The sequence below is a fragment of the Toxotes jaculatrix genome, chromosome 1 (genome assembly GCF_017976425.1).
Source record: "Toxotes jaculatrix isolate fToxJac2 chromosome 1, fToxJac2.pri, whole genome shotgun sequence".
NCBI classification, from domain to species: Eukaryota; Metazoa; Chordata; class Actinopteri; family Toxotidae; genus Toxotes; species Toxotes jaculatrix.
In genome coordinates this window covers 1730001-1757986 of record NC_054394.1, presented here as the reverse complement: position 1 = coordinate 1757986, position 27986 = coordinate 1730001, and the positions used below count along the sequence as shown (strand labels likewise).

At 41.2% G+C, this 27986-nt stretch overlaps 1 protein-coding gene and 1 non-coding gene across 2 annotated transcripts in view; one reads left to right on the top strand and one right to left on the bottom strand.

Annotated features, from left to right (window-relative positions):
* Positions 1 to 60: 60 nt before the first annotated feature.
* efl1 (elongation factor like GTPase 1) overlaps positions 61 to 27986 on the bottom strand; it is a 139300-nt gene continuing 111374 nt past the window's right edge. The window contains exons 16-23 of the mRNA XM_041044447.1: positions 25193 to 25324; positions 24194 to 24341; positions 14244 to 14373; positions 13856 to 13982; positions 13543 to 13747; positions 12138 to 12661; positions 8376 to 8560; positions 61 to 764 (exon numbers count right to left, since the gene is read on the bottom strand). Of these exons, the coding sequence (XP_040900381.1) occupies positions 576 to 764; positions 8376 to 8560; positions 12138 to 12661; positions 13543 to 13747; positions 13856 to 13982; positions 14244 to 14373; positions 24194 to 24341; positions 25193 to 25324 (1640 nt within the window). The 3' untranslated portion in view covers positions 61 to 575. The remainder of the gene's footprint in view (positions 765 to 8375; positions 8561 to 12137; positions 12662 to 13542; positions 13748 to 13855; positions 13983 to 14243; positions 14374 to 24193; positions 24342 to 25192; positions 25325 to 27986) is intronic.
* Positions 27321 to 27427, top strand: LOC121186366. Its single transcript, XR_005894451.1, has one exon. It is a non-coding gene; the product is annotated as a U6 spliceosomal RNA (small nuclear RNA).

Genomic DNA, 27986 nt, shown 5'->3' with positions numbered 1-27986 from the left:
TTATTTTCTTGAAGTTGTCTCAGAATCACATTAGGCATTTAATAAAATATGTACTGTAATATAACCTGATCATGATGGTGATTAAAGTCATGCCATACAACAGTACATCTATAAAGCAATGAAAAATAACATCTGTATCCTAATTCCAATACATTAGTTTATTGAATTTATCGATACCACTGAATGAAGCCATTTGTGAAAAAACTGACATTTGTGACGCATCTTTTATTATCAATGTGGATCTTTCTCATGTATCATTCACCCAGTTAATCAATATAATATGTGTATTGTCGAATTTGTGACTGGTCACTGAAATCAGAGGTTAGTAACTGTTAAATGAAAAAACAAGACTTTAAGCACAGGTTGCTGTTTTTAACTGTAGTATCAGTGATGCTGTGACGGAGATGTCTTTTGAAACAGAGTGACTGCTGCATGTGGAATAATCATGAATGAAACTGATGGAACAGTGTAATGCTGGTGTACAGTGTGTGTCTGCGATCCTTCATGGATGGACGTCAGCAGCGTCTTACAGCCCGGCAGGAGGAGCTGGACGTGTCTTCTGTGCGTTTTCTTCTCTACTTGTTCTTGCCGAGTGTTCTCTGCTTCTCTGCGTGCTCGACTATCTTCTCCTCCACATAGAGACCCTTGCGGCGGCGGACAGCGTTCATGTATTTGAGGGCCTGGTTGATGGAGTCTGCTTTCTCACCAAAGTGCAGGTATTCTTCTTCGGTGGTGGGAACCCAGTATGGATCACTGCTGATAACCTGGGACACAGAGAGGAGGAGGAGGAGGAGGAGAGGGACAGAAATGTGATGGTCAGAGATGGTGACTGTCATAATGAGGAGTGATTGAATGTTTTTTATATAAGTTTAGAGTACATCATCTGCACGTCTGAATATTTGTTTATACCCCTGCTCCTTATAGACTAAAGCTTTGTGCACTGGAGGCACAGGAAATGTTTTGGAAATGCTCTGATTCTACTGATTCATTATTTAATAGCTTTTGTTTATGAAGAAAAATTTGTTTAAATGTCAGAAAATAGTGAAAAATGTCCCTCACAGTTTCCCAGAGAACCAAGGTGAACGTCTTTAAATTTCTACTAATGTCAAACCAACAGTTTGAAACCCAAAGATAATTATTTCCCAGTGATATAAAACTGAGTGGAGCCGCTGAACACAGCACATGTTTAACACTTTGCTTGATTCATGATTTAAACACTAATTCAAATCTGTTGATCAATTCATTCATTTACCTTTTAGTAAAAGCACGACTACATGCTAAAGATCATGACTCCTTCTGGATCAATTGTGAAGAAATGACTGTGTGGATCTCAGTCGCACACACGCACACACATACACACAACACCCCAAACCCTAAAAACCCCAAACCAAAACCTAATCCTCAAACAGCCCTTTGAAGTTGTGATGACCGGTCTAAAAGTCCTCACAATAATGGTTTCAAACCAAAATTTGTCCACACAAACAAAGAAAGACATGTGCACGCGCACACACACACACACACACACAGAGAAATAACAATTACAGCAGTAGTGGAGGCAGCAGGGTCCTGCACCTGGCTGTAGTTACACTGGGACAGATGGTTGAGAGCAAGCTACAACAACAGGCAGATTAGAGGAGGCAACGAGTCACACACACACACACACACACACACACACACACACACACACACACACACAAACCACACGTGAGCAGCATATGCTGGAGCACAATTGGATCCAGTCAGGGGGTGGGAGGGGGTTGAGGGGGGACATGGCATCCTGCAACAGTCAAGTGCTTGTCGGACTGGCTGCCTGAATTAATGCTGGTGGACGGCTGACAGCATCCTGGAGTTCTGTTGCTGAGTTAGCGTGTTTAAGAAAGTCCTGTACGTAACAACCAGCATCAAAAAGAGACGCCTGGAACGCACAAAGGTGCTACAGCTGTGGATCCGCTCAGTAATCATACGAGTCAGAATCCTTTACTACTGTTTGGCACTTCATCCTGTTATTAGAGAGGTGCAGTAGAGAGACGACAGGAAATGAGAGGAGAGAGAGATGGGGACTAACATGGTCCCTGATGTGAACCAGGGACACGGCTGTTCATGGTCGATGCCTTAAGCCCAAGGACACCAGGGCACCTCTGCATTTTGGATTTCATAACCCAGTAATTAGCTTTGCAAGACAAATGTTAATTGTTCTGTGAATGCCGATGCCATCCAGAGACCAAGGGCTGAGTTAGGCTGGAAAAACAACTGGTTTGTACAATGTGCAGTCTGATCATGTTGGAAGGCAATATATTACAGTATATATCACAGTATATATCATGTCTCTGAACCACTAGGACACCACAACACCAGAGTAACACTCCCGCTTTGAGTGAAAGTTCAATCTTGCCCTCGTGGTTAATGGTCAGTGTCTGATCATTGAGAATCTTCTTATTTATCTTTCTCCAGCTGCCCCTTAAACATGTCCACTTACCACAAACCCTTCAGTGTCTTAAGACCTCTGCTCTTCAGACTAAAGACAGGACCTGAGACCGTGTTTAAACAGAGGCAGGGGTTACAGTCTCCCCTCGTACGTCACCACCTGATCAAAATCACATGTTCACAGCAGGTTGCATGATGGCACCTGAGCAAACTCCATGTGCTGATAAAAGGCAAACTCTGGAAGAAGCTCCTGACTGGACCCTGATTGTTTTATCTTAACAACATGCATGAGCATACTTTTAACCAGCCTGATGTGGAAGAACACAAAAGTTTAGGGTCTGTTCAGCAAAACTGTCAAAGAGTCTATTTTTGAAGTTGTTTTTACAGAGGATGTATTTTTAGGCTTAATGGTTTATATTTCTTTGCTGTGACACTTTGACTTTGGGAGCTCAGTGGAAATCTACTCATATTCACTCATATATGGAGCAGGAGACAGTCATCAAATATTAAAACACACTGTAGATACTGACAATAAGATGTGTTAAAAATAAATCAACAGCTCTATAATCTTACAAAATCTTATTCGAAAAGTCTGATACAGGACTTTTGAGGCTGATACTGATTTTATGACTAGAGATTTTAAAATCCCACAACACTGATGCACATCAATTTTTAATATAAACACAACTTAATGTTTTTTTTTTAAAGACTTGTATTCAAGACTGAACAGAAAACTCTTTTCTCAATAAACTAAACTACCTCGAGTGTGTCCTGCAATTATCAGCTGACATACACACACACACACACACACACACACACACACACACACACACACACACACACACACACACACACACACACACACACACACACAGACTGTGTCTGTCTGTGATAAGATAAAAATGTAGCACAAGAATCAGCCATGCTCATATATCGCTCAGGCTCTGTGTCTTAGCAGGCCTACAATATCCAACAGAGTACACACCATCATTTCTAAACACACACAGACACACAGTAGTTTTACTGTCAGATGCTTGAGTTGATCAATACAAGACTTATTCACACAATTCTCCAGTCTGCAGCTGAACAAAAGCTCCATTCTGATGGAAATCTAATGTAAACGTCCCCACAGGAGCCACTAACCCTCCAGTTACACAACAATGCAACGCTCAAAATCTGCTCTCTCTGCCTGTGCTCTCATTCATATGTTAATCCAATATTCTGGCCATATCAAATCGCTGTCAGGAGGAATGCTGACATCAGCACGAAGCAGCAGTTGAGTCCTGAAGCTGAGAGGGCCAGGGGACCGTGGGGGGTTCAGGACCGACTCTTTGTGAGGAAGCGTCTGCACAGAAATGAAATGAGACAGGCAACTTTTAATGAAGCAAAGACAATGGCTACAAGACAATGGGTTGGGGCAGGGAGGGGGATATGGTGGTGCTGGTAGCGTGTTGCCAGGTGCTGCAATATGTTCAGGGTTAAAATGACGACATGAAGGTCACGGCACACACACAAAAGGCTTATAGGAGCTCTACAGGCTCTGTGGCAGCTACACGTGGTTTTATCCTGTTGTTTTTTTTTTTTTTTTTCAGATTTTAGACAAACAACCTTCAACATTCATTGCCTGTTACTCCATATGATTATACTGTATGTTAGTTTTTACAAGAGTATGGAGCTGTTCACACATAGAGACTCACAAGCAGGGAGAGCAAAAGGCTGCTATTGATTGTTACTGAGACCCGGTGTTGCAGTCCAGCTCCACCAATAGAGATTTAAAGGGAAACCAGTGACACTACACAGGAAAGTCTACAAAAGATGAACTTCATCCAAACTTCTTCTTACGGGAGCATCAACCAGGCGAGAGTCAATCACACTTGTTTTACTGCCTGTAGTAACAGATGCACAGAGCTGGTAGGGCAAGCAGGGCAGGGGATCTGTTCCAGCGCAGATACAGGACTGCAATGCTAATCACTTCTGCCAAGTCAGGCTCTGTTGTTGTATTAAAACCGTTTCAATGACGTATATACTGTGTTAAAAACAAACTAAAGGCAAAGCTATTCTGTACCGACAGCAAACAAACTGTGCAACAAGAAAGGAACGACTTCCTCGTGTGTCATACAGCAGCTACGTCACAGAAGTTACTGCAATTTATGAACATGTGTAGCAAACATCATGGTGATCCATCAAATCGTTGAGATATTTAACTTAAAGGTGCTGGAAGAAAAGTCAGAGGATGCACTGCCTGAGCGCAATGGGCATGTAGAGGATGAACAGAAGAGGACCGAACACTGAACCCTGGAGGACGCCTTAGGACAGAGGAGTAGCAGAGGATGTGAAGTCATTGATGCTGATGAACTTGTGAGATTTGACTTTAGTTGGTAGAGGGCAGCACTAGAGATGTTGAGGAAGGATTTAAGGCAGGAGAGAATGATGGTTGATGGTGCAGAAGTGTTAAAGTGTGTGTGCACCATATAGTAGACATTCATTAGTGAGCGCTTGGATTGAAAAAAAAACACACACACACACTGGGTGAGTGCGACAGGGAGTGTCAATGTGTCTTACACTGGGTAACAGGGATCATAAGACAAGCAGAGAGCAGAGAAGTGCAGGATGGCAAAGCTTAAAATACTGTGTCCACAGTTGGAGGTTTCAAACAGGCCCCGTCTCTCTCACATATACAAAGGCTGCATTGAAGGACCCACAACTGCAGAGTCTCACTCTGTGTCCTTTTTAAAGATTTAACTTGTGGTTACGTCTGGATTACATTTCCTTCAGCAATTTCCCAATGTGTCTTTGTAACTAAGAACATTTTTTAAACATTTACAGTTGTTTTCTGTTGTATATGAACCTGATGTTGTTATAAGACTCAGTGGGCAAAATACGTTGGCTTTGGCTCCACTGACAATAAAGAGTGTCTGATCAAATGAACACACACTTATACAGAGTTGTGTGTAAGAAACTGCTGAGACAAAGGCTGAGAAAGAAAAACCTGGGTTTGAATTTTTTTCATAGCTCTGAACATAATTCTACTGATCATAGCTTTTTACTCACTTGTTATTGCTGAGATCTGTGAATGTTCTAAACAAATCAAGGACTCAGTGAGACTTTCTGCTTAACTTGTGTGAATTCCTGGTTTTCATGACCAATGAGGGATCATTATTTGGTTAATCTGGTTAAACTGTTGGTTTGTTTTCAGCTTGTCTGATTGTTTTTTGGTTTTTTTTGCCCTGTTGCACCTACTTCACTGCTTCAAAACGGCAGTCATTAGTTTGGAGAGAAAACGGTTATCATGACCAGTAGCACCAATGGAAAGAATAAAGTTGTAATAAACTCTAGGTTTCATTTAAAGTTATAATCTTTTTCCAGGTTTTCAGTCCTGGATCATTTAAAGTCTGTGTCACCAGTGTAAATGGAAAGTGACACCAGTAACCACTGATAGTGGCAACAAATACATTTTAATATTCCAAGCCACAGGGTCCTGTTCATGACAACTCAGGTGCTTATGTTTGGACAAATGACAGCCTGGGAAGCTCTAAATCCAATGAGAGAGCTGTGTAAGACATGCCTGTGATTCACAGAGTTGTGATACATGTTCACTATAGCCATTGACAGCTGACTGTGCAGTAACAGCTGCAGCTTGAACAAGCCAAATATTTAAGTGGTACACACACAAGTTCACTCAGTAAATTTACACTAATAATCTAATCATGGTGAGAGGAAATATTTAAAGCTTTGCTATTTTCAGCTTTTGCTCCGAGGACTTTATTTTGTCTGTCATGTGAAAATCTTAATCAAGTTACCTTATTCACATCAAGACTGTGTAATTGGAGTAAATGTAACTTGATTAACAGAGCAGGGTTACTGCCAATCTCTGGAACTGCTCTCTGCCTGGGTACAGGGCACAGCTTGGTGTCTTTATCTGCTCTGATAGTCCAGACACACAAACTCACACAGTGACAGAGAAGATATTCATCACCAAACCCATGTTTCTTCTTTCTGAGCCAAACATGGAATCATCCAATGTAAAATTCTGCACCAGATCTACTACACCAAAGTCAGTAAACTTTACACAGATAAACCCAGTCTGTGCCACCAAACTCATGTCTTTTGATCACTCATATGCTATGAAATCTGATAGTTTCATAAAGGTGGGATCTGCTGTAGGGCTGTTCCACTGGTCTGCATCAGACTTTACAGGGAATTCTTTGTCAAGGAGGGTTACTGGGAAAATACTGGAAGTTAATGTGACCCATAAAAATGCATTATGGTCATTTTGGGAGTCAGTGATGGGGTTATTAGAGTGCATGTAGGTAAACATGCTAACTGTCAGCATTTAATTATACCGACAGATGTTTAACAATAGAACAGCCTGGTCTGTAGATTCTATGGTGACCAAATCTATAAATCAGACCTGACAATGAGGCTCATAAAACAGGTGGCATTCAGTTAGACAGTGTCTGATCATGGTAGTTTCATCAGCATGGCTCTTTAATAAAACAGCACAAGCAGGATTTCAAATAACCACTGTGCAACATTTGGGACGTTCAGTCGCAGTGAGGAGATTGTGTCTGACACGTGGCTGAAAAGCACAGAATCATTTCTCTCTCCTTAACGAGAACTTGACCCATTACCCCAGCTGACAATGTCCATATGGCCTGCAGGACGCGCGCGTGTGTGTGTGCGTATGACAGCTCATGCCAGCCAAGCGGCAGGTATAACGGTCTAACGCACACGTTGTCTGTTGCAGCTTTGATCCCAACTCCCTTGAGGGAACTGTCTCATTAACCAGACGGGCTTATTGACCTACAGCCCCACATAACCAGCTCAGCCACACTCAGGCTTTCAGTGTGTTTACATATGTGTGTTTATCTACAATGGCTTCAGAAACTATTGATTTTAGTAGTTTGTTTCCACACAGACTTCATTTAAAGTGGATATTTTTCCTATGGTTTGCATTTGTCTGATTCACATTAATGAGGGTCAGCTAAATAACAGAAACATTTCACTTTGTAACACAATACAATTTGACAGCAGCACAAACGGCATCCTCCAAAATGATCTTTACGTTAAATCAACACAACAATCTCTGTGACAGTTTAAACAGTTTAAACAAAAGCCTTCATAAAGGGAGGATTTGTTACACGTCTGTTGTATCCTGCATTCGTTTTACATAGATACATGTAATAAACTAGTAACTAACTGTATGTCTTCAGTCTTTCAGTCTTTCTTTCAGTCTGAAAGTTACTGACTTAAACTTACATGCTTATTGTCTCTTATAGCAGGTTTACAGTTACATAAATTTATAATATTATTTGTACATATTCTATGACTTTATAATATTTATTTATTATTTATTTAGTATTATTTATTAATAAGTAGGCCAGTGTCTCTACAATTTCTTATAAGAAAGTAGGCAAATATATTGAGGAGGAGGACAACATAACACAAAACAGACATGGAGAATATTAAACCCCTGAAAAGGAAAAACTGCTGACACAGCAAGACAAGTACTGGAGCTGCTCTAAATAAAATCTCCCCAGGAAATTGATTGTTATGAGACGTGGACCCCACTTCCATCTGGTATTAACATATTGTCTGCATCTGGATATCTTTTCAGGGCAAAGAAAAAAAAAAACAAGTTAATCCAGGTGTAAATGCACACAGATCTCAGTGTGATCAGAATACATGTTCAGGCCTCTGTGATTTATTCAAATATAAGGAAGAACTGGTTCTCGGTTGAACTGGTCACAACCTGTCAATATATAAACTATGCAAGGGATCCCAGTGAGATGTACAACAGCTTTGATTTAAAGGGTTGGGAAAAAGTATTGAGGCCCACTGGTCTAGATAAAGTATTCAGATACTGCTCACACGGCTCGTTGTGTATATTACAGCAGATAGGATGCAGAATATGCTACTGTCATACAGTATAATTCAAAAACAATAATCACCTCCCAGTGGCTGAAGACCAGCTGTGGACTGGCCAATCCGCTGGTCCTCTTGCGGATCTCGTCAGCAAATCCGAAGCTCTCAGCCACAGGCAGAACAGCCTTGATGATGAACATGTCTGTCCCTTCCTTCATCTCTTCATGGAGGACGCGACCCTCTCGCTTCCCCAGGACGCCATACACTCGGCCTGACGTAGGAAGAGACACAGGGTAAGGACACACCCAATGTGCTCAGCAGAACATGTGATCAGATGACCTTGTTTTTAACAAGTACTTTCCAGGTGAAAAAGCAAATGAACAGGTGACTACAGCTCAAACTACAGTCTGCGGGATACTGGATTTATGAGGCCATTAGTGATACCGACCTTTGGGAGTTTAACACAGAGATTCATAAGCTAGATTTCACTACAGCACCATAGCAGTGAAAGCTATCTTACAGACCGGTCAGAATCCAGCTATATGTACGTCTGTTACAGAGTCAAAGCTCCTCAACACTTCAAAAAGACAGTCTGAGTTGGCCAAATCACATGGGTGTTAAAGTCTTTTTAATAAGAAATTCCCTCTGTCTTCATGTTCCTCCGACACAGCACAGCAAGGAACCGCTATCCAGGGAAGCACAAAGAAAGAATTTTGCACCAGAAAGACAGTAACTTTGGTGGATGTCGATGCCGATTTGACTTGCGCTGTTTTCACACATGCAACGCAACCCTGAACTTTTCTAAACATCACCCAGAGGAGCTGTACGTATGGACGCAAATGTCCAAATCAGTTGAACCAGACATTAAACGGACTTTACCCTGACAGCTACCTGATACAAAGTCAGAGGAATGTTTGATTAAGCCGATGTGTGAATAGAGCAGGTCATTTCCTGCCTCCTGCAGGCTCCACCCAGGCTCCACCCCTACCCATGACCATTGTTAGACCCTTACAGTGGCTTCCTGTACATGTTAGATCTGACTTTAAGGTTCTTCTTTTTACTTATAAAAGTATATACACAGACTTGCACCATCCTACTGTACTTACCACCTCTAGTCACTCCTCAAATACCCGTATGAGCTGACAAAACGCCTGTTTCCTAACTATACCTAAAAAGTAAAACATCAGCAGGTGGCAGAGCTATCTCTTACAGAGCTGTTCTTCCCTGGAATCATCTTCCTGTCCAAATTTGAGAAGCCAACTCTGTTGACTCATTCCAAAGCAAACTTGAAACACATTTATTCGAATCAGCCTCCAACCTTTTGCAGTCTGCTGCACTGTGGTTGTCCATTTTTTGTCTGTTTTTTGTGTGCATGGTTGTGTTTGTATCCAGGTGAGAATGTACAGTTTTGTGCATGTATTTTTAATGCTGTTGTATTTTACCTAACTTTTGATTTATTTTTGAATGTCCTGGGTTTTTTGTTTATAATGTCTTATTTGTAACTTATCTCACTTTGACGTTTTTACACACACACACACACACACACACACACACACACACACACACACACACACACACACACACACACACACACACACACACAGATAATAATGAATAATCAGCATGATGAAGATGAGAGAGACACAAGGTTCAAACATTACAAACACACAAAATGATGGCAATTACAGAAACAGGCTTTTGCAAATCTGAACAATTATCCAGAGAAAGTGTGTAAAGAAACAACACTGTTAACTCACAATACACCACCACACTATTCAATGGAACCAGTCACATGTGATTTCAAGGACCAAAGGACAAATTGTATTGATCTGGATACGGACTGAGTTGGAGAATTGTCTAATTGCAAATCGGCAGTCACAGAGCAATAGGTACAGTAAATCAATGCACTCAGTAGTCTCTGGTGAATGTACCTAGAGGTGCATTAGTACTGATTATAGGCTATAACTGGCAGTGGCATCTCAGGATTTTCCCAAAACTGAAACTTGATCCCAAGAGGCTCCTGTAATCTTGTCAGAATGTATGTTCGCTTTTCAGTTATTTACATTGACATTAAAGAGTGAAATCAGAAGGATTGTAGTTGTTGAACCGTTTGGAAATTAAGGTTTTCCATTAAACCCAAACTAATGGCATTAATCTATACAGCTAAGTAAAGTAAATCATCTAAACTGGACACAGGTTAGAACCAGCATCAGCAAAGATACAGGTCCAGACAGAGGCAAAAGTCCGAAGCTTTTTGGCTATTGTTCAGCTAACGCCTCACTTAATCGGCCTGCTCAGATTCAACTGACAGCGCGGTTCTTTGTGTAATGAGCTGCTGTGGCTACTAACAAGCCTGAAGATATTGTTTACCCACACATTACACGGCATTTCAAGCCTCATTTTCATCTTAATGACTTTCAGGCGGCAAAAATTTTTGGGAGTGTTTTGGAACATTAGTCAGTCCTGAGCTTCTCAGACGTGTTTGTTGTTTTCATGCTGAAATTAACGAACTGAACTGTGACATTTTCAGGATGTTTTGCTCCCGCAAAGGAGGAAAACGTATTTGAGGGAAGTGGACACAATCATGGATGACATGTGACTATGCTGTTTGTTTGTTTTTTAAAATAATGATAATGTAATTTGATGGGATTATTTCATTGAGGTCACCCTTACAGTACATTAGACTGGCCTTAAGTATCTGGAAAGCTACATCAGAGAGACTCTTTGAACCTGCTGACTCTGCTATCTTTAAGGCCTCATTTCCACCTGCTATTGCCACCCAATCTGTGTGTGGAAATCTCTCTGGCAAAGGGAAAAAAAAACATATATATGCAGGTATAAATACATGCAGAACACACTGCATTCAATTCTCTTTGAATTCCATCAGATTGTCTCTGGAGGTGATCTGGCTCATACTGAAGGTCATCTGTAGGTTCTTCTCTTGGGGTGCCCTGCTGCCTACTGGTTATGTCACATCATATAACAGCAAATGTCGTCATTTCAATCTTAAGCTAGTTGTTCAAAAGTTACAGACAAGCTCTTTCTCTGCAAAGTAAGAAGAGCAGCATCACTTCAGGGGAGATTGCAGGGACCACTACAACGAGCAGGACGAGGGTCACGTGACTGACAGAGACGGCAGAGCCAGCAAGCTTCTCCAATGGCTCAGCACATTCTTGGAGATTAAACAATCTCTTACAGCCACAGTTCACCATCTTCTAATGGCTACTTCCAGCAGGATAATGCTCCATGTCACAAAGCTAAAGTCGTCTCAGACTGGTTTCATCAACATGACAGTGAGTTCAGTGAACTTCAGTGTCCTCCTCAGTCTCCAGACCTGAATCCAGTAGAACACCTTTGGGATGTGGTAGAACAGGAGATTGGCAGCTTGAATGATGTGATGAATCATGTCAACATGGAGCAGAAGCTCAGAGGAAGGTTTCCAACATCTTGTGGAATCAATGAGAGCAAAGGGAGGAACTACCCAGCATTAGTTTAGTGCTCCTAATAAAGTGCTTGTGTATATTCACACATACACACACACGGACAATGGTCTTTCCACTCACTGACAGAATGCACTGCACTAACCTTAACCATCACAACTAAATGACACATCCAAACCTAAACCTAATTCTATCCTGAACCTAAAAACCAAGTCTTTACAGTGGTTTCAGACATGTTCGCACACACACACACACACACACACACGTATTAGTATTTATTTACTGAGAGAGAGAAAGAGACAGAGAGAGAGAGAGAGAGAGAGAGAGAGAGAGAAAGAGAGACTGACGGGCATCAGACCTAAAATATTGTCTTCGTGTGGAAGATGTTTGTTGACAATGCTCTCTTACCCAGCACTTCAGCGGTGGCCATGATCTCACAGGTATACATGGCAGCCATGAGTCTCTGGGGCTGAGCCTGGAAGGCATGACGACAGGCCTCCTTCATGGCAGCGATCAGCTGGCCGGAGACGGGCCAGTAGGAGTCTGCAGAGGGAGCTTCTGGCCTGCGTCTGGTCTGGCTGAGTCCTGCTGCTGTGCTCTCTGCCTGTACAGATGTCTCACTGCTTCCTCCCACTTTGCTTTCTGCTGAAGCCTCAAGAGATGTGAGGTCCCCCTCCAAAGAGTCCTGACTCTGAGGTGGGCCTGAGGACTGGACGTCCCACCTCTCAATGGAGAAGCAAACTCCCATTAGGGGCTCCTCACACAAGGGCCCTGACAGAGTTGCTAGCTGGAAGCCGCTGACGATGCTGTTGTCAAAGTCTCGTAGAACCTGAGCTCCAGCCTCGCCAGTTTTGTCTCCCCTGCCCAGACACTGCCACACCGAGGGCCGCTGGTAGCTCTCCACACTGTTCAGCAGAATGTTGGGACCATATCTGAAAACAAGGACAGTATCATGGTGGATCAGACTTTACAAGGTACTACAAATCATTCACCTGTCTTCATACAAAGCCCAGGAATGCAACGGAGCGACAGTAGGCTAAACAACACAAACAGCTCTCTGTGTAATGCACTACATCCTCCAAAATGATCATACAGTTGAATCAGCACCTCTCTGAAAAGTTCTTGGAACAAGGACGAGCTGAGTGTATAATCTTAAATGACTGCTTGTGCTAGTTCTACACTTCCTTAAAAATTGTATTAAATGATATTTTTTGGGAATGTGCTGACAACAGAACAAGCTGTGAACACAACAATAACATATTATCACCTTAAGAAGTTGTCCTTGCCATCAGTTTCTTATTTAAACATCAAGCACATACATACATACTTAATCTGGCTAAGTCTGACTGGTTAAGCCTCATGTTGGCTTCAGCTAGACGTTGGAATGTTTTTTTTTTTTCCATAGAACGAGGATTTTGTCCCACATCACTTACACTGGAAGAGCATTATGAAGGGATCTCTTAACCACCAGTATGAAGGGGATGAATGATTACAGAAAGCAAAAAAACTGTTTTAAAGTATATATGGGTATGAAAAAAATGAAATGAAAAAATGTGAACCTGTCCTTTAACCTGACTTCATCAAGACGACAGGTAAACAAGGAAGAAGTTTGCAAAACAGCAAACAGCATCAACTGTGTGTTTATAAAAAGAGAGAGCGAATTTGAAATAGAGGCCTGTTTCTTTCTGTAGGTGAGGTAAATAAAGGCCAGAGCTCCTTTTTTAGTGTACAGTTCAGTGTACTCTGTCTCTCTTGCTGTCAGTGGAGTGTTACGGTATGTTGCATGTGAACTACATCCACATCAGTGTCAGACCTGCGAGGACCAAAAGCCCAGATACGCTCCACAGTGTTCCTCCACTTCCTCCCCTGCAGAAGGCTTTCCAGCTGGGCCTTGAGTCCAGCGATGGCCTCCAAGGTCCCGAGACTGATGTCCAGATTCTTCCCCTCCCTCAGGGACATGTTTATCTGCTCCAGAGTCCGAATCAGCTCTGAGCTACTCTCCAAAAGAGAGGTCACCTCTGACAGGATAAACAACATTTTAACTCAACACATTCAAAAACAATGGATGTTTGTTTGTTGAAGCACACTGAGATCTTTAATCTGATCAGTGTGTGGCTAGGTCTTACCTGGAGGTAGGGGGATTGCGCGAACACTGACAGTGGCCAGTCTGTTGGGAGTGGTGAGGGTGACCAGACCACTGGGGTCCACATGTAGGGTGTCTGATGAACGACCCTGCGAGGCTTCTTCTTTCACCTAGCAACACATACTGACATGTTTCAACACCAAGCATTTGTACTGAGAGATGTGAGATCACTCAGTGTTAATGTTAAAGGCTGTGTTTATGAGTTTATCCGTAAATCCAACAAGTGTGCTTCTTCTAACTGTAAAACACATCATTTCCCAGTTTCCCTGTAAAAACCCAGCAGACACCCAAAATGCTCAGAACAGAAAACTTAACAGGACTGGATGTCAGCTGATGTGGACCTTAGTTCAGGCACTGTGAGGTAGGCTCACCTGGTGAATGATGGCGACTTTCTGCTGCCGGCCTAGCTCTTCATTGACCATGTCCACTTTTGGGGGACGTATCACCGTTTCTCTGAACGGGATGATGGGCTTGGATGCACTGATTTCAATTTTAGCGAACCTTTAAAAAGACAAGTGAAACTCCTGTAACTGATAGTGGTGACAGAAAATTAACTATTAACAATATGAGAATGTGATGACATAGGTTTTAGCCTGTTGGTTGGATAAAACATCATAGTGTTACATTTGAATAAATCACCTTAGGGCATGGAGAAAGTGTGATGGGTATGTTTCACTGTTTCACAGACAAAACAAGTGATTTATTGATGAAGAAAAACAGATAATGAAAATGTTTGTTGCAACCGCCCGGTAACAAACCATCCCTAGGACCATGCTGTCACATAAGCATGGCTAAAAACAAGACAAGAAATTTATGGCAAACACACTATGTGGATTTGGACTCAAGTTTACATCTCAATAACTGCTATTGTTATGATTTAAAAAATGAAATTGGAATTGTCCATATCAACACAAACAAATTAAACCATTCCCAGTCCAAAGGTTTGTCTGTGTATGAAATATTCTCAAAATTTTGTCAACTGTTTCTGAGATATTCCTTTGACAGAAAGACTAATGAGGGTCAACACAAAACCTCCTTTACAAAGTAACAAGACACAGTATTGCAGATATATGAGAGAACTTGTCTTTTTTTATATCACAAATACAGAAAAAAAACAGAGTGCTAAAAGCCTTTCAATGCCGAGCTGAATATATGTAGCTTCTCCTGATTCATGTTCTCGCTGCGTCTTTGCTTTAAATCCATCCTGGTGGAGTCACAGCTTATAAACAACACAGAGCGAGCCTGGATATAATCCATGTGAGACGCTGTAAATGTTAAAATGAACAATAACACACTGTGAAGGTGGGCTTCAGCTCTCTGACAGACACGCTGCATTCAGGCCTGAGACATGACCACATTATTACTTCAGCTGTTAGGTTACTGTTTTCTAAACATGGGCAAATGTAGTGCTGACATGATGAATTGATTAGTCAATAAAAAGAAAATTAATTGGCAGCTATTTATATAATTGCTTAGTCATCTTAGTCAATACTCAAGCAGAAATACCAAATATTTTCTGGCTACAGGTTCTGTGAGAGAATGTGCAGCTTTTCTTGGTCTTACCTTAGAGTACAGTCTAGATTTTGGCCATTTGGTGACACAAAACAAAGCATTTGACAGCAAGAAGAAGTCATTTTGTGTGCTAGAGATTTTTTTTTAACTGTTTTTATTTTGATGACAATAATTGTTAGTTGCAGCTCTAGACAAATGTGTCTAACATGCTGCTGGTTTTGGTCTGTTGTTGACAAAAGCATAAAAGCAGAAGAAGAAGAAGATGTTGACTTCCCACACAGGATGGAACATCCACACTGATTAGGCTGTCTAACAGCCGTTCTGTCTCGGCTTTATATATAGGCTTTACTCAACAACAGTGACGCTCCTTGGCTGACCCAGGGTTCACTGGGTCATTCTTAAAAAGATGTCTGTAGTGTTAAAGGCTGAGATGGCATTACTTACAAACACAGACACAAAGACACAGACAGATACATGCTCATCTAATCCAGTTAGACCCAGCAACAGAAAACAGGACAGAAGAAAAAAAGATCATCCCAGCTGCTCAGATGGATGCAGCCACTTTAAAACATACTGTTTTTCTATGTAAATGCAGGCATAGACAGGTGAAGATGACCAAGCAACAGGTGATTTTAGGAAAAAACTTTTACTCTGAAATAATCTATCTAAAACAAACCAACACATGTTTGAGCAGCTCTTACACCACCACCTGTCAATCAAAACTGCCCTTTTGTCTTTAACTGGCATCCTGCTGGTTTACACTTTATAAAAGAGAGAGAGAGAGAGATAATCCCCTGAGACCGTGATGTCACAGTCTCGTGCTTGCTCTGTGGCTGAGCGGCACTGACCTCATTCTGAGCATGAGACGCTGCAGGTCAGGCGGTCTGCCAGCGATGTCACAAAGGGCTCAGACTGCCATCGGCCAGCCGGCGTGACACCGTGTCAGAGAGGTGTTGATTAAACACTACGGTCATTTTGGGGGGTGTAGTGTGTGTGTGTGTGTGTGGTTGTATTAAATTGAATTATATACTACATTATACATTATACTTCATGTTTTTGCTTGTCCATACAGAGGCTGTCAAAATACTGGCAACAACTTCCAGTGTAACTCGCACCAGAACAAAGTACAGTCACAAAATACACAATAGAGCTGAGTCAACACAAAAATAACCTAACTAGTAGCCTCAACAGTTATAGTTTTAGTAAGCAAGTATTTACTGCAAGGCAGCAGGATTGCATTGAATTACATCATACAAGTGTTTCTAGTTGCCTGCTCAATTTTGCCTCGATTTTAGGTTTAGAAACTAATGTTTGTGAGTGTATGTGTGTCCTCTCTGTTGCACACAGTTGAAATGCTCAATAAAAATGTATCTATGAAATTATTACAGTATATGTTACTGAAGGTACATGTTTTTATAGGTAAATTGCCATTGAAATCATAATGGAATAACAATAAACAATCAAATCTATTATTATATTTTATGCAAAAAGTTCTTACACTGTGTTCAACATTTTGTTACATTACCCACCAGGATGTAGTGGTTAAAAAATAAATAAATAAATAAATAAATAAAAGGTTGGGTAAACCTGACCATACACTACCTGAACAACTCAGTCAGGCCATGAGAGCAGTGATGGACGGATAGATGAACTTTCTATGTCAAAAAACTATCTAGAATCAAACACAAGCTATATGGTGTTATGGTGTTATAAATCAAGCTTCGGAAATGAATAAAACAGCAAAAGACTCTTATGTGGTATTCATTTGAATGGAGCGAGTGGTCAGCAGACCTCCCTCCATCTGAACAAGTTCAATAAAAGCTTGAAAGGAAAATCTAGGCATGTGTGGAAAATGTATGAACACATAAATTAATCCGTTGTGAGGCTTCAACTATTCGTGGTGAATCAGTGACAGCTGTGCTGCACACTTCCTACCTCTGTGAGACATAATCTCCAGTTTATCTCCAAATGTTAACATTTCTGTAAAAATGGTGAAATATGTAAGATTGCTGAGATCAAGGACCCCTGTTCTGTCGGTGTGGAAGTACAGGAGGACATGAAGCTCCCACTGTCAGAGTTCTACAGAGGTTTGGAAAAGGACGCTCAGGTCATGTGGCTGTCCATTCATATGTGACCAAATGTTTTCTCTTATGACAGTGAACAAGGGAAGACTGAGGTTCAGCTGGTGAGGATGATGGTGTTGTGCTTGAGACAGGCACATTTTATTTTTTGTAAACGGCCATCGAGAACAAATTTAAAAACCCTTTGACAAGTTTCTCAATTTGAAACAGGTCACCCGGAAACAGCTGGAGACAGCTGTTTCAATTAACTCATGCAGCTAACGTTAACTTAATTAGCTTGCCAGCGATGATAAAATGTACCAGTCAATTTTACTTGGTGGAGAATCCACTTTAATTTTAAATGTAATAGATGTAAGAGATTTAGATATCAGGAGCAGAGCACAGTCTGTCTTCCAGTTACCTTTATATAAGTGTGTGAGGAAGTAAGCAAACACCAGCCATATGCTGAGAGATGTGTCTGACCTTGTTCTGCCTACACCTGTCTGCTACAGGTTCTCTGACTCATTCTTCTCTTTTCACTCTTTTCCTCCACTCTGCACTCTCCCAGACTTTAAAGTGTTTCTTTGAGGTTGACATTTCCTCTCTGAAATGTGCTTCAGCTCAGCCCGATGAAAATTAGTTCTTATGTCCTCCTTTCATGCTTGATGGCAAACTGTTCAAAGATACAAGGTTTTAGTAATGACTAAGTGTAAAAAGAAAGTGCTGCGTCAGTGTTCCTGAGCTAGAAGTTTGTGTGTCTGTGTCTGTCTGTGTGCGTGTGTGTGTGTCTGTGTGTGCATGCATATGGGAGTAAGAAGAATCATCAAAATACTACAGGTATGTGCATGTGGAGGTGCGACCTGAAATGGCCCTACCACACTGCATGCATGTACATCCAACTGCTTCTTTATCTTTTTTTGATTCAGTACACATATGTGCACACCTGCAGGTGCTCTTGAGTCTTCAAACCTATACAGCATACGGTAAACAATGTAATTAAAAAGCTGTTTGATTTCAGATCAAATCTGTCTCTCTCTGTTGTTAACACTACACCATGTCTGCACTCTGAGATACAGCTTACAGTCACATTAAACATTAAGAAAACAATTAAAAACATGAAAAGTTTTAACATGGAAATTAAATCAAACATGAAAAATTTAAGATCAGAATACCCTGATCACCCTGAAGACCAAAGCTAAACATCCGCATGCCAAAGCAGAGACCTCTCCCTGGATAACAACGTGGATTAACTACGACTACAAGAACTGCTGAGAGAGTTGTGTTTTTATTTTCATGGATGGCTCCATGAAAACAGCTTGGACTCTGCCATTCAGCCGGAGGCTAACGTCACACTGTGCTGATAGAGACGCTCAAACTGAGTTTTTACATTAACAATGCATTTGGGGAATTTGTGCTTTTTGAGCCACTACAGAGCTTTACAAGGCCATGAGAGAGCTACAGACTGTCCATCCTGACAGGGTTTCTTTTTTGTTATTCCAAACCTTAAAACTGTACAACCCAAATTCCATCAGCAGGCTTTCCAACCAGAGGGGAAAAAACACTCAATTTCTTGAACACCAATAATCCACCAACTGACTAGTAGCCTAACAACAACAAAAAGATGCATTGATAACAAAGGTGACGCCATCCTGGAACAGTCTGCTGTCCCTACCTAGATCCAAGCCACCACCATAGTCCCTGTCCCAAAGAAATTCAGTTTGTGCATGGCCTTAATGATACTTACTGTCCCTCTGCACTGACCCCTGTTTTGTCCTGTCCTGAAATACCTCGAATGGTTGGTCCAGAGCTACATTAAATCCCGCCTCTCTTCCTCTTTGGATGCATACAAGTTCACATATCACTGAAACCAGTCTGCAGAGGATATCGTGTCCCTGGCACATCATACCATATTATTCCACCTGGACAATAGGACCACATTCACCAGATGACTATTCAGTGCCTTCAATACAAGCTTCAAACAAAGACTAGGTCTCATTTTTCATGATTTTCAGCATTGGTACTGTGTTCTATTGACACTTCCAATAAATGATTTTCAGAACACAAAAGAGATATCTGGCCCAGTGCAACTTCAGAGCAAGTTACTGTTTTTGAATAAGTTTTATTTGCATTTTAACAGAGAATACCTGTCAACTGTAACAGTTCATTCTTAATGCAGTCTTATTACAATTGAGTATTACTGACAGATCTGACACATCAACTCACTGGTGTATTACTGGAGAAACAAGATGAATTTCCCAAATAAGAGAAATGCAAGAATAATATTTTACAATATATCAATTATTACATGCTTAATAGAGTGGGGGTTTATGAATCTGTAACTTAGGAGTCGACTTGTCGACGATTATACCTGTGTACCACTGGGTACGCCTTGTCAGGGGGTTGTCAATATACTCTCATTTTCAAGCACAAAAAAACTGATAAATCAGATTCTGTATGCAGGAATGAGAGTACGCGTGGTTTAAACACAAAACCGTGCATATACATGGTTGATAAATGAATCCCTGATGCTCTCCAAGCCTCTTGCCACATAAACACCAAAAGTGCACCAGCACGTCCATGACTGACTGAGTTCGGAGTCACCCTGTGTCACTCAATGAGTTGTCTTAAAACAGTTTTGTTTTTTTCTTTTTGTTTTTTTAACCAGTTTCTGGGCAAAAGCAGCCACCACGTTATTAAAAAGCAGGAAGCTGACTGGATGAAGAACTTGGTGCCTCACAAATGGCAGAAGTACAAATCCAAGATACGTCGTTTTCAGTAGCCCATAGTCAGTGAACACAGCACAGGGAAAGGAGAACCTGCCAGGAGGATGTCCATCTCTGAGGCTCTCAGCAATCAGGCCTGCCTGGTAGCGTGGCTAGTTGGAAGTCACAGAGCTCTGAAAGCAGTCTGAGAACACTTGGGGAAAAAAAGTCTGAAGTGATGAGACAAAAGTTCAGCTCTCTTGCCTGAATGGCAGGCACTAAGTCTGGTGAAAACAAGGCAGCACTCATCACTGTAGTAATGACGTGCCTCCGATGAAGCATGGTGAGGCAGGACCTGGGAGACAGGCCAATGACTGGAGCCAAATAGAAAAAGATCCTTGAGAAAAATCTGCTCCATCAAATCGTTTGATTTCAGTTAATGTGTCTTTGTGTTTCTGCTCGTTTCCAGACCTGTTTTAGTTGAATCGATCTCCACTGTCTCTTCATCGCATTTACAAGTGGGTTTTTTGTGCTTTCGGCCAATAACCACATTCAATCAAACCCAATAATTCTAGCTGCAGGATAATGTCAGGAGAAAGAAGTGTCTGAGCTATGGAACAGTGTGTTCACTACAAAATCTGGCAATGGATGCATCTGGCAGACAATTGCCTTAAAATGCAACTCTAAAAGCGATTTACCTTTCTGTCATATTCCATCTCTTCATATGATTCAAATGTACTTGACCATTATTTAAATGACGCCCAATACAAACAATATAGCACTATTACTGAACACTAGAACTGTGTTGGTTCAGCTTTCCTCCCCTTTATTTATTGTTTCATGAACGTCTGCAACAAATTTTACAGCTAACCATTTAATAGCTGGTGAGAAACTGGGTTGGTCCGGACCAGTGGTGGACTGACCAAACAACAGTGTCACCGCTGGAGCCAGACTGTGGCAAAAATAAGCTGACAGAATGAAGTGAAAAAATACTGAATACTGCTTCTATTTTCTACATTCACTTATATTTCTGCAAATCAGCACCAACAGATGTTAAAGCAGGTAGTAACAGTTAGCATTCACACTGTCGCCATAATATAAAGACAGCTACCCCTGGATATTTATGTTTGATAGTGAAGAAAAACTGACAATGGAAAGAGTGTGTGTAAAGCAGAGTTCAAGTGTAATGGAACAGATTACTTCAGATACTGACCAGCAGGTCTGATAGTTGCTGTATCTTTAGTACTACTACTTTAGTAGTAGTAGGAAAAATTAACTATTATCTAATCTCATGTGGTAGAAAAAAGGTAAAAATCTCCAAAAATTCAAATCAGTACAACAGCAATATAATCCCACAATTAGATATGTTTTAATCAGTATCTATGTGCAGCAGAGAAGCACTGATTGTACTAAAGATCAGGACAAACATTCTTATATTCACTATTCACTAACAACATCTCAACTGTCTTCATGCTTTCAAAACGTATCTTCACTGTTTTCTAATAAAGGATCGCAACTTCCACTCTGCTTAACCTGCTCAGGTTGTTTAATCTGTCATGCAACAGTTTTCAGTCACATGCACAACTCACAGCTGGAAAAAACACACACACACACACACACACACACACACACACCCAACTAGAGACATACAAAAACACACACTGCTAACTATCTAATATGATGTGTTATTATCATTTCAGGAGCAGTGCCTGGAGAGTGGCTGCTCTGAGTTTCTTATGAATTGACTGATTTCTATTCCCCTGCTGAGATGGCAACAGCTGAGATGAATGAACACAGAGGCACATCTTTCCAAATCAACTGTCCTCATGAATAAATAGATGGCATAAAAAAACGGATGAACACATGCTTTCCACAATGCCAACATCCAGCCGCAGATAACAACATGCTATCACACAAAAGCTAATGATACAATGTACAGGTAATCTGTGGAATAATACAGGTATTGGTCACCATTTATAAAATATACTAACCTCAATCTCAAAATCGTTAAAGAGGGTCAGGCTAGTTGCATAAAGCCATAGAGTCACAGTACTCTGATGGATTACAGATGATGATGAAAGAGGCATTCTCCTATAATCAATACTCTGGGTTTTATAATGCTAACATATGCAGAGGAGGTTTGGGACAAGGTCATGCTGAAGGGCAGAGGAGGTCATCCATCTCTGGAGGGAACTAACACTGTTTACAGCCAACCACTGCAACCAGCAGCCTTTTATAATGTGAGCTGAGAACAGAGCCATGACAGAACAGGTCATTATTTGTCTCTAATCTTCCCACCTATGCAATATACACAGCAGGGTTTGTTTGTATGTTGCTGAAATTAGGAAAACTGTATCTTTTGGGGTACTGTGCGTAGAGTGTGATTTCTCCAGGCAGCTGCAGTTAAAGGAGAAAATAAGGCAGTGTTGTTTCCACCTGCGCCTCTCTGTCCGGACACTTACTTTGCATTCTGCCAGTCTGGAGAGACTTATTACATTGAGTGATGGAAACAGTATTGTGTACATACGAGATACAATCTATTCCCACCTTTTCATTAATTCCTTCCCAAGTTTTGATTAATTTGTGTCCACGAAATACGAGTATATACAGAGCCGCATTTCTCCCTAGAGCACTGCGGTCAAGCCAGCCACCCCTAAATCTGCAGTCAACCCGTATTCTAATCTTTATGGTAAATGAACTGAAATGGCCCAGAGCGAGGTGACATGCAGAGTTAGTGACTTTGTTCTGTCAATTTCCCACTTTCCAAAAGCAAGTCGTACCTGAAGAGAGGCTATGAAATCTTAATTGTAACTGAGCACACCAAATACAATACAATTGATCAAATTGTGTTAGACTTGGCAAAGTTAGCATGGGAATACACATGTGACTATGTCCTGTTTTCAACATATATATACTAAATGGACATAATAAATTTCCATATGTGTGACTTGGATTATATTTACAGGAAGTATAAAACGTCTGGCCTTTATAAATGAAAAAGTCTCAGGAAAAAAACGTCAGGAAATACATACAGACTGAAAATCAAGTATTTTTTCAGCCTTGTATTAAGAATCTTAACTATACTGTAACTCTAACTTTTCCCTCTCAGCCCTACTTTGTCATTTTAGATGGGTTTCCTACATTATTTTGACACAGAGGTAACATTTTCTATCAGCACTGTCCTTTGTGAAGCTGTGCCATACTTTAGAGCTCTTGCTCCAGTCCAGCATGCTGTGACCCCATATGTATAACTGAGGAAATAGACAGTGGCTCCAAAATTCACAGGTATCTGTAAATAGGATCACAAGAGGATATTTCTTGTTTTTGTAACTGGTTCCAGTACAAGTTTTTTCTTGATACTCAGTGTTACTTGTCTTTGCTAGGCAATGTGCTCTGCTAAGGTTACAGGGTGGGCCAGTGTTTCACAACAGGGTCACAAATTAAATTCCAGTGTTGTTCTGGAAAGGGCAAGAAAGCTATCTCTCCACTTAGTCTGAGCTGAATTTGTATGGTATGAGAATACAGCAGTCACACTGTGACAAAACCAAATTTTCCCTTGTGAAAATTCTCAAACAATCAATCTGCCTGTCAGTGAGCTTGTGTTGTTCTTCTGAGGAGGCCAGCGGCGTCCAGACAAAGAGACAGCAGTCAATATGGAATGATAGCCAGATAACGACGGTGCTGGAATTGGAAACAGATCAGCTCTCTTTCAGATCTGAGTCGTTCAGTATATGAGCACACAGTATTCATCTACACTACATAACCAAATACATGTACACAGTCACTACACAGGAGCTCAGAAAAGAGACAAAGAGACGTAATCAATCTGACTTAGGCAGAAACAGCCATGTATGGAGAAGTATGAAAATCTAATGTAAGGAAAGCAGACATGTTCAGGAGCACATTGTTGAATACTGATGCAGGGGAAAAGACTTTCTGTAAAAATGAAATAGATAGGACTTTACTTTTTTATGGCTGTGGTAGACTGGTAAAAGCACACAGCCAGAGACACACACACACGTTCAGAGACATCACACACAGACTGACCGGTCTCGGAGATCATCCAGGCAGCGTTGGAGATGAACCTCACCAGCAGTGACCAGAACATGTTCTCCCGTTTCCTGGATCAGTACCTCAGCACAGGGATCTGCCTGGTTCAACAAACGCATCCCACGCACAAGCTTTGGCATCTCACCTAACATACAAACAAATAAGGTGGAAACCATTTATTTTTCTATAGTATCAGTTAATTCACCATAACATCTACAGTGTGAGGAACATGGTACTGGTGAACCTTTAGTGCAGTGAATTATTGATTATTGAATGTAGCATATCTACACTGGAGTCACAGCTGGTTGAACATACTGTAACTAATGAAACTATTAATAAATGATAAATACATTTTGAGGCAAAGATCAAGCACTGACAAGTGGTGTCAGTGTTTACTAATCCACATACAGAATCAAAGTCATTATCAAAAGAAAGAGTTTGTGAGATTTTATATTTTTCCTTTTGGCCAATAAATTCTAAAATAAACCACAAATGAGCTGATTTCTTCTGTGTTCAATAGGTGTTCTCACGCTGCTGAGCCTCTTTGAATTGGGTCGATGTTTAAAAAAAAAAAAAAAAAAAAAAAAAGTAAAAGTGTGGCAATGTAACCTCTTGTCAGTGAGCTCTGCACTGTTTTTACAGTGTATTCCAGGGATCCACTAAACTTTTAGTGCGCTGGAACACTGCAGACTGCAGACTTAATGGAGAATAACATGAAAACGTTCTCAGTATTTTTAGCTGATGCCACAACCACACAGTGGGAAGATGCGAGTCATGGCTAATGAGAAAAAGTCCTTAACACGAATACACATACATTTGTGAAAGGTAAAAGGAGTTCCTCTCTTCATATTAATTAAACTGTTAATGTAGTATATGCTTTCTGTGCATGTTCCTGATTTGATAAATTATTTTCAAACCAAAAGAACCCAAAATCTTCAAGGATGCAAAATATGTAATATTCATGAAAGAGGCTTCTGTGTGCCGTGTACAACCTACTTGGATGTTTGGGCTCTACTGCAACCCGTACAATGGGTGTGGCCTCAAAGTTCAGCGGGGTGAAAGGCGGGCAAGCGGGGGAGGTGGACAGTGTAGCTGACTTCATGACATACTCCTCCAGGCCTCCAACACCTGGAAAAGCATAGGAGAAGATCATTAATAAGCAACAAAAAATAATACTGTAAGAGTAGACCCAGTTTTAGGACAGAAAGGATTGAAGAGAAAAAGACAAAATAAATACACAAGTTCATTTTTATTTTGGTGCCACCATCACAGGGTGACTGACCTGTTTATACACATAGCCACAAGCTTTTATTGCTTCAGTGACCTGCACAAATGCTACACCTCAACTTTATGGAACATAAAGGTAGATCGGCCTGTTTGCAACGGGACTCTGCAGCCATCAACTCTGCAGGAACTGCACAACACAATCATCTCTGCATGGTAAAATGCTCTTGCACAACAAAGCAAACATAATGTAGGAAAAAAGCTCAGGCAAATTCATACTGTTATGAAGGCAAGAAGAGGTACAATACGTTTTTACATTCTATAGAAACATATTGTACAGTACAGATATTATTTGGAATAAATTAATTTCAATCCATTTCACTACAGTTCATAGAGTTTCAAAATGAGGCAATAAAGTCTAGAAAAACAAATACACACAAACAGTTAATACAAAAATATATATATATAACACTATAAGGAAAAGGTTTAAATAGAGAAGGGTTAAAGCCGTGGCCAATCCATAGCCGCCCAAGAATATCTAACACCATGGGCACATGTCAGAAAGTGAAACCTATACAAAAGATAAACTGACCATTTGTTGTACTGAAGCGGTCCAGAAATCTATTTTTGCTTTTGGAAAGAGTCCTGTTGTGGCCAGAGTACTGGAGTTAAAAGTTTGGGTGAACGTATATTAAATGCTTCCAGTAAAGCCCAGTTTTTGCTCTGCTCTGAAGGATTTGATTAATGCTTTTTTCCCCCCAACTTTCCAGACACCCTGATGTATGAACTCCATAAATGGACCTCCAACCTGAGCCTGAACTCCAGGTTCAGCATGCCCCAGCACCAGAGCATGCCCTTGAGGAACAGCTCTAAAATCCAATGAAGATGAAATTTAATTCTAATATGAAGCTCTGGGTGATGAACACAGTCAGTAAAAATGACAAAGAGCACTATGTTAATGTCAGACTCTTCCAATTGAAATAACTGATAAACAATTAAACAAATGGGATAATTTACTGTTGTGGCACATTTGGCAAGTGAAAAAAAACAAGGATATAAAATTCAAACTCTTCAAATGGCAAAAAATAACAGAGGACTTGCATTCCAATGCCTAAAGGATTACTATATATCAGCCCAGTTGAAGATCTTGTATTGAAAGTACAATTCTTATTACCAAGTGAAATGGAAAGAATGATGAGGGATGAAGAAGGATGACACGCAAATTCGTGAAGCGTTTCCACATTTTGATCAGCCTGTCGGCTAGCTAACCACCTGCTGCCTTTCACAAGCCAAAACCGTTACATTACCAGGAGCATGTGAATCAAAGCCTCGTGTGTTGTGATCTGAGTTTTGCCTGGCTACAAACACAGTGAGGTGGAAACACAAAATATCAAGTTAGCAAGTACCTAGCCGAGGCAGTTGGTGACAGAGCCTAATCACAACTACTGAAACAGGTGCCCACTGGCACACCTGCAGCCTAAGGCAGATTCAAAAGAGAAATACTCTGAATCTGTTTAAGAGGCATCCCGTTGTTCTGGCATGTGCCAAAGGATGGGATGCTTTGGCCTGAGTCCCAGTATCAGCCTCCAGGCTGATAGAAAAAGTGGGCACCGCCCACATCAGAGCACATTAGCTCCGATGTGGGCACCGCCCACTTTTCAGTATTAAGCTGCTTTTTGGTCTTAATCTGGGAAATCAATAAACATGCACACAAAACAAGAAGGCAGTGTGAAGTTATTGCAAATATGTTGCAGACAACTGAAGAAAGAGCTCCACCCTCACTCTTGTGATACCAAAGGGTACTGCCTACTGGGGATAGTGGCCCGTTAGTCTGCCCCACGACAAAGGAGTCGCTGAGCCCAGGGGGGGGCTAAAAGGCAGCCATCACACCAGAGCTAATGTGCTTGCTCAGGCAGCACATATGATAAATTGGAATCGATACAGAGAAGATTAGCATGGCCCCTGCGCAAGGATGACACGCAAATTCGTGAAGCGTTTCCACATTTTGATCAGCCTGTCGGCTAGCTAACCACCTGCTGCCTTTCACAAGCCAAAACCGTTACATTACCAGGAGCATGTGAATCAAAGCCTCGTGTGTTGTGATCTGAGTTTTGCCTGGCTACAAACACAGTGAGGTGGAAACACAAAATATCAAGTTAGCAAGTACCTAGCCGAGGCAGTTGGTGACAGAGCCTAATCACAACTACTGAAACAGGTGCCCACTGGCACACCTGCAGCCTATGGCAGATTCAAAAGAGAAATACTCTGAATCTCTTTAAGAGGCATCCCGTTGTTCTGGCATGTGCCAAAGGATGGGATGCTTTGGCCTGAGTCCCAGTATCAGCCTCCAGGCTGATAGAAAAAGTGGGCACCGCCCACATCAGAGCACATTAGCTCCGATGTGAGCACCGCCCACTTTTCAGAGCCTCGTGTGTTAATCTGCTTTTTGATCTTAATCTGGGAAATCAATAAACATGCACACAAAACAAGAAGGCAGTGTGAAGTTATTGCAAATATGTTGCAGACAACTGAAGAAAGAGCTCCACCCTAACTCTTGTGATACCAA